This window comes from Nematostella vectensis, chromosome 2 (genome assembly GCF_932526225.1).
Source record: "Nematostella vectensis chromosome 2, jaNemVect1.1, whole genome shotgun sequence".
Taxonomy (NCBI): domain Eukaryota; kingdom Metazoa; phylum Cnidaria; class Anthozoa; order Actiniaria; family Edwardsiidae; genus Nematostella; species Nematostella vectensis.
Genome location: NC_064035.1, coordinates 19,538,491 through 19,549,173, shown reverse-complemented (window position 1 = coordinate 19,549,173; position 10,683 = coordinate 19,538,491). Strand labels below are relative to the sequence as shown.

The following is a 10,683-nucleotide window of genomic DNA, read 5'->3' as shown; positions in this document are numbered from 1 at the left end:
GACAGGTCTTGACGGAATCAGTGCAAAGCTTTTGAAATTAGCAGGACCGGCCATCGACATGCCTCTTAACGAACCAATCAGCCAAAAGAGTGAGGGCGTGGGAAATCACAGAGTTGGTCTCTCGTCCCTGCGTATTTACAAAATAATCAATGAAGTCAAGGTAACTCTAAGATAACACTAATGATTAAGCAAATTAAGCAACTTTTAAAACTTAACTGCGCATGCTCAAAGAGCGCGTGATTACAACATTTTCCTTTAAATGAAATAACGATAAAAATATATGATGTCTAAACCAGGGGGTGAAGATGGCATGTGGTTTCGAAGAACATTCAGGAGTTTAGCTTGCCAAATAAAATGTCCGAAACGAAAAGAAGGAAACCACGATTCTGCCACGTATAAGAAACTAGACACTCCCTGGATTTAGACGCACCAAAAGGTCATCAAAGCGGAGGGTCCACGGGCGTGCTAAAATCTAGACTAAGGAAACCATCAATTGTAAACAAAATCTAAATTATCCTTAAAAGATAAACAAAACTTATAAACTTCCGTTTTTCATGATAGGAACATGAAATACTAGACGACAGTAACTATAACCTAAACAATATGACAACCCGTCCTGTAACAAAATAATTTTGCATTCTGCCCAGCCGAGGACAGGAGCAGCAGAGATTATAAGCCTAAATTCCGATAACAAAAGCGAGAGATCCTCCAAAAAAATGGCTCAATTGTACAAATCTGTGTTTACTTGGGGTAGCAGCCCTAATTATACAACGTTACTTGACCGGGTCGAAGAGCGTGTATAATACAAATTCGGTACCCCTTGCCCAGCCACCTATGTCTTCAACCCAGTCCTTCCGGCATGAAAAAACAACGCCCTTTTACCCATAATGTACTTTGTTTGCATACCCGTCCAAAATGGCGGAAGTTGAAAAGTTACTACTCTCTCTCATAGAAAAAGAAATCCCCGAAGGGCGCCAAGCGCTTCGTGATGGCCACGAAAACTTAGCTAGAGTTGCTAATTATTGTCAACAGAAGTATTCTGACTGTAGTAATCGGTACAAAACTTCTCCTGACAAGAAAAAAGTTCTGGAGGAATCGAAGGCTGTATTGGATGAGACGAAGCAATTCACAACTCAATCGCTGGCCAGTGTCGCATACCAAATCAACTCTTTGGCTGTGAACATGCTAAACTTACTGGATCAGCAAGTCTCACAGCTACAGACCATGGAATCTAAGATCAACTATATTGCGGAGGTCAGATTCCGCCACATTACAAGGAATCTTGTTTTCTTTATGAGTAAAAAAGAATAAGGATAGCAGAATGCTTGCTGTGCTGATAAATTTCCTGACTTTCTTATTTAATCTTGGTTAGCTTTTTAGATAAATAAATGGATATATTGTGGACCGGAAATCGACCGTTTACTACTGATTATTTTAGTGTTGTCAAATAATTAATTCCAGAACTCAGATAAGTGATAATAGAAATTCTGAATTAGCACTGTTTCTTTTGCAGACAGTCAACATTCACAAGGAAAAGATAGCTCGACGAGAAATTGGTGTCCTAGCCACAAGCAAAAACACATCACGCACCCATAAAATAATTGCCCCTGCGAAGCAAGAAAAACCAGAGCGCTATTCACGGAAACCTATTGATTATAGTATATTGGATGACATTGGTAAGCTTACACATATTAAAAATACAAGAATCTGTGTAGTAACCTGCAATGTTTCATGTGCATCAAGTAAACAAGCAAAAAAGCATTTCCAATCAAACTATATAATTCCCAATGAAACTATACCATTCTTATTTATTCTCTTAAACATTTCTATGACTTTTAGAGACCTGAAATTCTTAATTTAAATGTTAAAGGTGAACCTATGCGGGTTACGACAAATGGATTCTCAAAGTGCAACCACTCTTGAAGTATGTGGATATGTGACCATGACTGCTTTGAGGGCCAAAAAAAGAGTAAATAATTTTTTACTCTACTCACCAGAGAGAACTAAATCAGTATGTATTTTTTATTTCTCTTAAAAAACTGTTTCCCATCCAAAATGCAGGTCACGGTGTAAAGATAGCACCAACAGATCGTCGCCGCTCAAGTGCTAAAAAGAAACCTTCCCCATCCCCATCTGCTGCTCCCCCAAGCAGCTTGAGAGTTAAACCTGTGAGTGGTCGGCTTGGTCTGTCCAACATCAAGCCACCGCCCCCACCTGTTCCCCCACCAACAATACCATCTGTGCCTGAGACATATGTGCCTCCGGGATCTGCGACATATGAGAGCATGGACTCTGTCAATAAGGCTCCAGTACCTCCCATGACTCCTCCTCCTGCAGTCGTCACTGCTCCGCCCCCTGCACCACCTCTGCCTAACTTTACTAGTCCGTCACCACCACCTCCACCACCCCTTCCCCCTGCAATGCCTGCGATGGATGACCTACTGCCACCAGGTAATGTAACTAAGATTTAGCTCAGCCATTTATTCTGTACTTTGTTTACCTTATTCTGCTTAATATTAGTGCATACCTACTTAAATTCACAATTTTCATGATTTAAAAACAAACATTTGCAAACGAAAAGACTTCTGAAATGTAAAGACAACAAACTTTGGTATCACAAAATTTAATATATGGAGTAATTGTATAGGTATGTTTTCAAGGGTCCTGTGTGACAAACAAGGAGCCATCATCTATCAATGTTAGATGTTGATCAGTGAGTTTCACCTCAGATTCTACTTCAGCATAATCTGTTCCGGCTGCTTGCAGTGTGTACTGTATATACGAGCAATCAATATTTCTTTGTAAAAATGGAAAAGATAAACTCACTTGAACTTGCAGTTTACAGAATTATATTCCATGCCGGAATTATATTCCATATTCCAACACATTCCCAAAATGTGCCTTGAAAATGTTCATGAAATTTAAGTCCAGCGAAAATAAAGAAGAATAAGGTACTTAAGAACATTTCTCGAACAGAATAGTTTTGTAGCATTCTCATCTTTGTATTGCTTGTGTTTAAGAATAACTGCTTGCTTCTTCTACCTGTACTTTAATATGTTACTCTTGGTATTAATATAAAACATTATGTAAAAATGATTATTCACAGCTTACAGAACTGAAGGTAACATGAAAATCCCCTCTTAAACAATAATAATCTTGATCCTAAAAAAGTAAATAATACTTTAAACGAAGTGAAAATCTTCCCTCTGCATTTGCTGGTCAGAAATTCTTCAATTAGATTTGCTCTAGTCTTTTATTTGATGAATTATTCTACATATTTTTAGATATGCTCCCACCACCTCTGTTTGGGGACTCAGTGACTGACACACTGAAGTTATGCATGGTAAACTTGGTCACAAAAACTAATGATTTTTTCACCTGATTGGGAGAGGCTGAAATCAAAGGACTCTTTTGTTCTGTTGACCATTTTTTGATAAATGATTCTATTTAAGAGCTTGTGACACATTTTGGTTTTAGATTTGGCCGCTCCTGCTGCTCCTCCTCTCCACGGGGAGATTTATCAAGTGGTGTTTGGTAAAGTGGGCCACTGCACTGACAAAAACAGTTTGATTTGAGTTCATGATTGGGTATTCTAATCAAAATTGAATACAATTTTTAACTTATATGACATTATTTAATTTAAACTAACATTTGATTGGGCATTATTCAAAAGAATTCAACTTTAAATAACATGATTATAACATGAATATTAGTTTATTAGAAATGTGAATTCATGTGTGTTAAATATTGTGGTTTTACCTAATGTGTACATTATATTTCTGCTATTTTATCATTTACAAAGTCTTCAAGCCCCCACCAAATATTGGGAAGAGCCTTTTGAAATTAAATGTGAATAGGGAGTGGCTTAAGCTTTTATATATTTAAGCTGGGGCTAAGGTTGTGCTATACCCCCCTCTCTCACCCGTTAGTTTCAGTCCTGGCCAAATTTTGCCATAAAAACAAGCTTATTTTATGTACTGTTGCTGTTTATGAATTTTAAAATCACAAAAAAACAACAACAATGATAAATCAGCTGAATACAAAATGGGGGTCTTGTAGAAATTTAAATAAACATGCTAGAAAAATTGTAGAAAAAGTGATTATTTCTCCTTGCAGATGTCCATGCTATAAATAATAATTATTAAAAAGAATGAGATTTGAATAAGTTGTGCCATGATGTTATCTGTAGTATCACTCAGTCAGATCTTCCATCTTTATGAAATGCATGTCTTGCCTTACTTTAACTGCCTCTTTTGATCTACAGAAGTTCTGAGTCTACCGCCACCACCACCCCCCTCAGAAGACTTCTACAGCATGCCATCTTCACTTCCCATGCCCTCACCTCCTGAGGACCTCTACGATGCATCAGCCACCCTCCCCTCCCCCATTATGCCTCCCCCACCCCCCATGGATGGTGTTGATGGTGGTGTCCCAGCAGATTTCCTTGAGAAAGGTTTGTCTTCACTAAAATTATTTAGGTCAACTTAACACTGCTCCAACTTTTTATTTTAAAAAAAAAAACAGACAATTTTATAAGGTAAAAATTCATGCATCATTATATGCATTGTAATAATAAATGAACTGTTTTGAACTGTTTTGTGGCTGAACTGCCAGCCACACTTTCTAACTCCGCTACTACTTGGGGCGAGGAATCAGTCGACTGAAGGCAGCGTTGAAGATCTCCAATCGTACAACAAGGATAGCGAGAGTTTCCAAGCGTTCGCGTCCCTAGCGCAGATCCCCAGCGAAGCGGGACGACGAGAGCAGGACGATACCCCGCCAGGGTTCTGGGAACGTCTACCACTCGTGTTCGAAGCCACGAGCCACAAGCCAAGATGTTGGAACAACTTCAGATGGCGCAGCTCGTCAGCTGATTTTGAGATAGAGATTGCAAACAAAAGCCTCTGTCTTCGCTGCTATCTCATCATCGAGGGCTTAATCGCTTATGGCTTAAGCGTTAATGGCTTAACGCTTATGGCTTAAGCGTTAAGGGCTTAAGCGTTAATCTGTCTGTCAAGGCAGGAAATGGCGCAATAGCACTAGATAATGTCCCGAGTGCAACGCTACTTGGACTCGATTTAGATAGCGAACTTTCGTTTGATGGACATGTTGAAAAGATTTGTAAAAAAGTGGCCTCTCGTTTTTTACGCAATTTTAAGAAAAAAAAGATCCTTTTTGCCGTTAGCTCAACGCAAGCAATTGTATGATGCGTTAATACAACCAATTTTTAATTATGGCAGCGCAGTATGGAGCGTGTGCAACAACGAATCTTTATATAGAATTTTTAAGTTAAAAAAGCGCGCAGCTAGAGTAATTCTTTTTGCGGAACCGCGCGCACCCTCTGTGGAACTTTTTAATAGACTTGGCTGGATTCCTATATATGAACATTTTAAAATTAGTAAGTGCGCTCTTGTACACAAACGGATACACGGCAACGTACCTTTATTTTTAAGCGAGCATCTGAATCTTAATAGTTTTGTACATAGTAGATCCACCCGCTATGCAAATTTTAATATACGCTGCCCGAAATACAGTAGGGAGACAGAAGGCGGGCGCACTTTTTCCGTTTCTGCCACCCGCCTTTGGAACAGTCTCCCTATTACAACAAGGAGAATCGAACAACCTGGGCCCTTCAAGAAATCTCTAAGAGATAGGGCGTTTTCGGAGCAGCGTCTTTTGCACCATTTTATCATATAATTTGTGTTATTTATTGTTAATTTTTAATATAGTATTTTTAGAATTTTTATAACATAGTCGGATTTGTATATATTATATATTTAAGGGAGGGCCACAAGTTTATTAGCTATACTATTATGTGTCACCCTCATTTTAAATAAAGTCTTTATTATTATTATTATTATTATTATTATTATTATTATTATTATTATTATTATTATTATTATTATTATTATTATTATTATTATGCTGACCAAACAGACTAAGCGTCGATTGGCGTGCAGCTCTTTGTCTTAGCGTTAGCCATGGCTTCCTATTTCCTCTACCAGAGATGCTGCTTGTGGAATCGCACACGGTTAAGTTATAGATGCTGGTAGTGACTGACAAAGCCGCTCTCCTAGCCTTTCATGGATTGAGTAGACTGTGATAAAGCTCTGGCGGTCGCAAGTGCTTGTTCGAAACCATAACGCCTGATATCCGATGGCAGTGAAGTGATACAAAGGGCGAGGAAATCTGTATCTGGAGATTGAATGATGACTGTTGAGAAGTCGCTTGCATAGTAGGCAGCATGCAGAATCATTTGCGTATCTGTTCTTTGTGGACTCAAGCTTGCTGATTTCCTTTTTCCCATTGAAAAGACCTCTTTATATGAAAAGGTCCTTCCCGGGCAACAGATGGTCTTGTTCTTTGGGTTCTGTAGGTACTTTTGGACCATTGTTGTGACTCTGATGTATTGTGTCTTGCGTTCCTTATCTCAAGACCATCTGTAGACCTCTCCTGGCCCTCTTCCCATCCTGAAACGTTGTATTCCCTAATACTGATCGAAGACAATGTTAAGAATAGAGCAGTTGTTTGTGGTGATCGGTGTCATGATGATGGTGAAATCCCCAAACGTATTTGCATCTGAATAAATGCCATTCCACCTAAGATATTAACGATATATTTTGTCAACGCCTTCCTCAAGAATTTTGACAAGGTCACTTATGGTAAACTTCCATTATTGGAGGCGCAGGGGACTGCTAGGTTGACTTGTCATGCATTTGCAAAGTCTTCCAAACAGATCTCGGCCGACTTTGACTGTGAACATTCTCTCAATCTAGTCATCTGCCTAGGAGCTGTCACCAATTGTTTTACCATTGACTTGCTTATTTAAAGAAAACTTGACTTGGGATCCCTGTGGTCTCATAATATATATATTATATATATATATATATCAGATATAAAAGAGAAGCATCTGGAGCCTAGATTTAGCTCAGATGCCATATTTGACACTGGAGTATCATGTTTAGGTAGCTTCTGAGTCATAAACGCCAATAGAATGAAAACTCTATGTTTTTTTCCCAAGCTTATGCGCCAATACTTGAACCTTGCAAACATATGACTCAGGCACCCTGTGGTTTTAGGCTGTATTAGTTGGAGTGACTTGCAACATATGGAAAGTATGTTTGTAGAATGTTTCCATGCCTATATTGTATGTTTTGCATGCTCAATAAATTATTTTGTAAAATTCATACCCTGTGGTTTTTGACTCGAAAATGAAAAACGTACATAATTCAAAACGTATACCACAATTCGACTCCACTAACTACCAGGCGTTGTTTAGGGGACCAATATCTACTCAAATCTGCTTTCAAACCTTCTCTAGCTCTCGACTTGTGCGAAACCTATTTCCGGGCCTCTGCCACCAGACTATACGTTGCGTAATCTGTGTTTACTTGGAGTAGCAGCCCTTATTACTCGGGGTTCCTGTGGAACGCCGAATTTAGGTTTCGGCCTTCATGGTAGTCGCATGTACCGACACATGTACCGTTGCAGAACTGTCCTTGTGGTGAAAGTGTCTAACCAATCAGATAGGACTACATGTGTCCAATCATAGACCTTGTTAGAATGCCACACGTGTGACACTGGGATCGAGTGGCAGAACAGTCTTCCCTCTTCTCCCCTGGGATCGAGTTTGTTATGGCAAAACGGTCGTTTTTTGATAATATAACTGATTTCTGAGGAATTGATAAAGCAGAAAAACACTCAAAAAGCAGAGAAACACCCAAGAGAAAAGGATTTAGCAAAAGCCGTGTTATGTTCCCTTACTGGAGTCCGTCCTAAGACGGAGACAAGCCATTAAGAGGTGATTCACGCTCCCTCGCTCCTCGAAAAATCGAGTCTTTACTTTCGTACCGTCCTTCGCTAAGGGGAGATATCCACAATTAAGCAGCTCAAGTAGTTCATCGGAAATATATTTGAAGGCTACTACTGATAAACAAGTGAACGCAATGCGAGTAAAACATTCAATTGATAATCAATCAGTTCCACTATCTAAGTTGGGCTAAGTTGTACAGTAAGATTGCAGCTATAAGCTTACAATTATCACACAGTCCCCTAAGTAACCTGATTTGATCTTTCTCTGCCTCATAAAAATCAATACGGTGAATTGGCATATCCTCAGATTTGCCTTTTCTAAGGGTCTGTTTACATTACGAATATCAACCCTAGCTGAAGCTTTAGTATGGCCATGCGACTGAAAATGTTTTTCATATTGTAGCTAGCTTCAGCCTGTACTAAATTCGTTTTTGAACAGTTAAAACTATTCACAGCACCTCGGCATGTTCTTAGCAGTTCTTAAAATTTGGTGAAATGCTGGACGTTCATATAAAATAAGGTCCTCATAAAAAAAGTGTTCTTTATTTATGTGATTACATGGAGATATTCCATCCACTACTGGAGCTTGGGGTGAAAATCCTAGCACGGGTAAGCAGCCCAGGCTGGAAATCTCGCTCATATAATAGAAAAAGCAATTTTACAAGCATAGGAATACCCGGTTGGACCCCCTGACTGTGCTGAAAACTCAGCCTGGGTTGAAATTTTTAATGAGATAAAAAGAAATCAACAGTCGTTAGAATGTTTCTCTATCAGGCGTGTCATCACCATTGACCACCAAAAAGTTGGTATTTGATTTTGAACAGTTGTCATGTTAGACTTTTTCCATAGCTATCTATGACTGCCAAATGCTGCAAATGCTGTTTGTGTGCCTGCCAATCCTTTGCACCATACCAAATCCTTGCTTAAACAATCCATTAAATTTCATATTTATACTAATAACTATTAGAAAATGATCACTGACACCTCGACCAATCAGCACTCTCTATTTGAACCCCCTAAATCTCATAGTAATTAAAGTTTCAAGGGGCAATAGAGAATTAGAGAATGAGTGGGGAGAATTAGTCAATAGAGAATGAGGCAATAGAAAATTAGTGGGGAGTGTAGTTAGAAATAAGTGCTTACTACTTAGTGATTAGTATTCCCTAAGTTGCAACTTTGTTTTCATTGTTTTCCTGGATTATTGTTGAAATGCCAAATTAGCTATAGAGAACTTGCTATAGAGCGTATTTATGTTTTTATTGCTGGCTTAGCAACCTACCTACTGCTATGTTAACGGGGATTTGTTACTCTGAAGACATTATGCACTTGTATTTTATATTTCACTGATTTTTTTATTTATGTAAATAAATTATAATTTTATAATTCTGATGTAAAAAAAGTATAATCAAAAAGTGTAATCAAATTACAAGCAAAACTGTTGTCAGCAACAGACTGCCACCATCCCCAGACTGAAAAGACACCTCAGTGCATTGTTGGAAACTTCAAGGCATACTGCTTGATCAGCAGTAGCTGAACTTGACTGATAGTGTGGGACTTGAAATAGGGGGAAGGTTTCTGTTTTTGGTCTGTTTTTCCCAAAAATTTGCGCAAAAGTACATTAATGGGGTAATTAATAAGTTGTTATTTCTATGTAATCTAAGTAACAATGGCACTTAATCACCTTTAACAGTAAATAAATTAGCCTCAGCTTCAGAAACTGGGTCTTCATTTAGTGTAAAAGTTTTTTTTAACATGTTTTTTTTTAACTTTGTCTTTGGCTACTTCTTATACGTTCATCTGACATTGCTATTCCTCATTTGCCCAGATAGTGTTTTTAAGATGAATTTCTAACATCTTCAACATATTCTCTTGACTCAATTGTAATATGTAATACAAGGTTACAATGATTTTTCTTTGTCACAGGGGCTTCACCACCTTGATTATCTCATCCTGACCAAGTCATTGCACTGCAGTTGTCCACATATCACAGTTGGTTATTGCCCTTGACAAATACTGCAGAGGAATTCCATTTTTATTTATTTCAGGCAGTGTCAAATTTTGTTATTTAATGTCAAAGGTGCCAAGGTTAACAAAATTGAACCAGAGATTTTGTCATCTTTAGCTCTAAGGCGGCACCAAGCAAATAGTCCAGTTTTGAATTCAACTGTGCCATTGGAATTAAGGACACATATAAAGACAGTGTGAGCCTAAGTTTCAGATTATTGGTTCACAAATAACATTGAGATCATGAAGAATTCACATGTTTTACATTGTTTTATTTCAAGCTCTAGGAGATTTTCACTTGTATGTTACACTTGACTTATACTACCTTTGTCCATCTATTCAGCAGGCATGATGGATTTCCAAATTTGATTACTGAAGCAACCTTTGTCACATCATAGCTTTTAATGTTCTGTTGTAGTTATGTAACTATTTATTTGCATAATCTTTCAATAAATCACATATTTCCTTGATGACTCCATTGTCTCTGAATGGCAATGAAACATATTCCTAAAGCAGCTGTTCACTAACCAAATCAACATTCCCCTAACTGCAATATACTGCCCTTTAATCCCCCCCTCTATAATATGCCCCCCCCTCTCAATGATCTGCCCTTCCTTTCTGCCAACCCTCTTTAATAAGCCATCTTTTAAAAAAAACATAGCTCTCTAATAAGCTGCCCCTCTGATAAGCAATCCCTTTCTAGCAAGCCACGACTCTATTAACCCACCCCTTGGCAAAATTTCTAGTATTACATTATTTACATACCAGTGTGCACCTTCTGTTAGGCTGCATAGAGTGCATTATTTAATAAGCCACCCTCTCTATTAAGCAAACCTTATGAAACAAGCCAGTCCTCTCCAATAAGTC

The 10,683-nt window shown here is 38.3% G+C and overlaps 1 protein-coding gene across 3 annotated transcripts; it reads left to right on the top strand.

Annotated features, from left to right (window-relative positions):
* The first annotated feature begins 693 nt into the window (after positions 1 to 693).
* Positions 694 to 10,286, top strand: LOC5504309 (abl interactor 1). Of its 3 annotated transcripts, none has more exons than XR_007307110.1 (6): positions 694 to 1,254; positions 1,514 to 1,676; positions 2,062 to 2,451; positions 4,265 to 4,453; positions 4,615 to 7,801; positions 9,736 to 10,286. XR_007307110.1 is itself a non-coding variant. In XM_048724311.1 (6 exons), exons 1-6 carry the CDS (start codon positions 916 to 918, stop codon positions 4,271 to 4,273), a joined length of 1,017 nt encoding a protein of 338 aa, XP_048580268.1. In that variant the 5' UTR covers positions 695 to 915; the 3' UTR covers positions 4,274 to 4,407. The 3 variants fall into 3 exon arrangements, 2 of the variants coding, with proteins under 2 accessions (XP_048580268.1, XP_048580267.1); XM_048724311.1 differs by lacking the exons at positions 4,615 to 7,801; positions 9,736 to 10,286 and adding exons at positions 3,285 to 3,343; positions 3,478 to 3,534 and having other exon boundaries at positions 695 to 1,254; positions 4,265 to 4,407; XM_048724310.1 differs by lacking the exon at positions 4,615 to 7,801 and having other exon boundaries at positions 702 to 1,254.
* Positions 10,287 to 10,683: the final 397 nt, after the last annotated feature.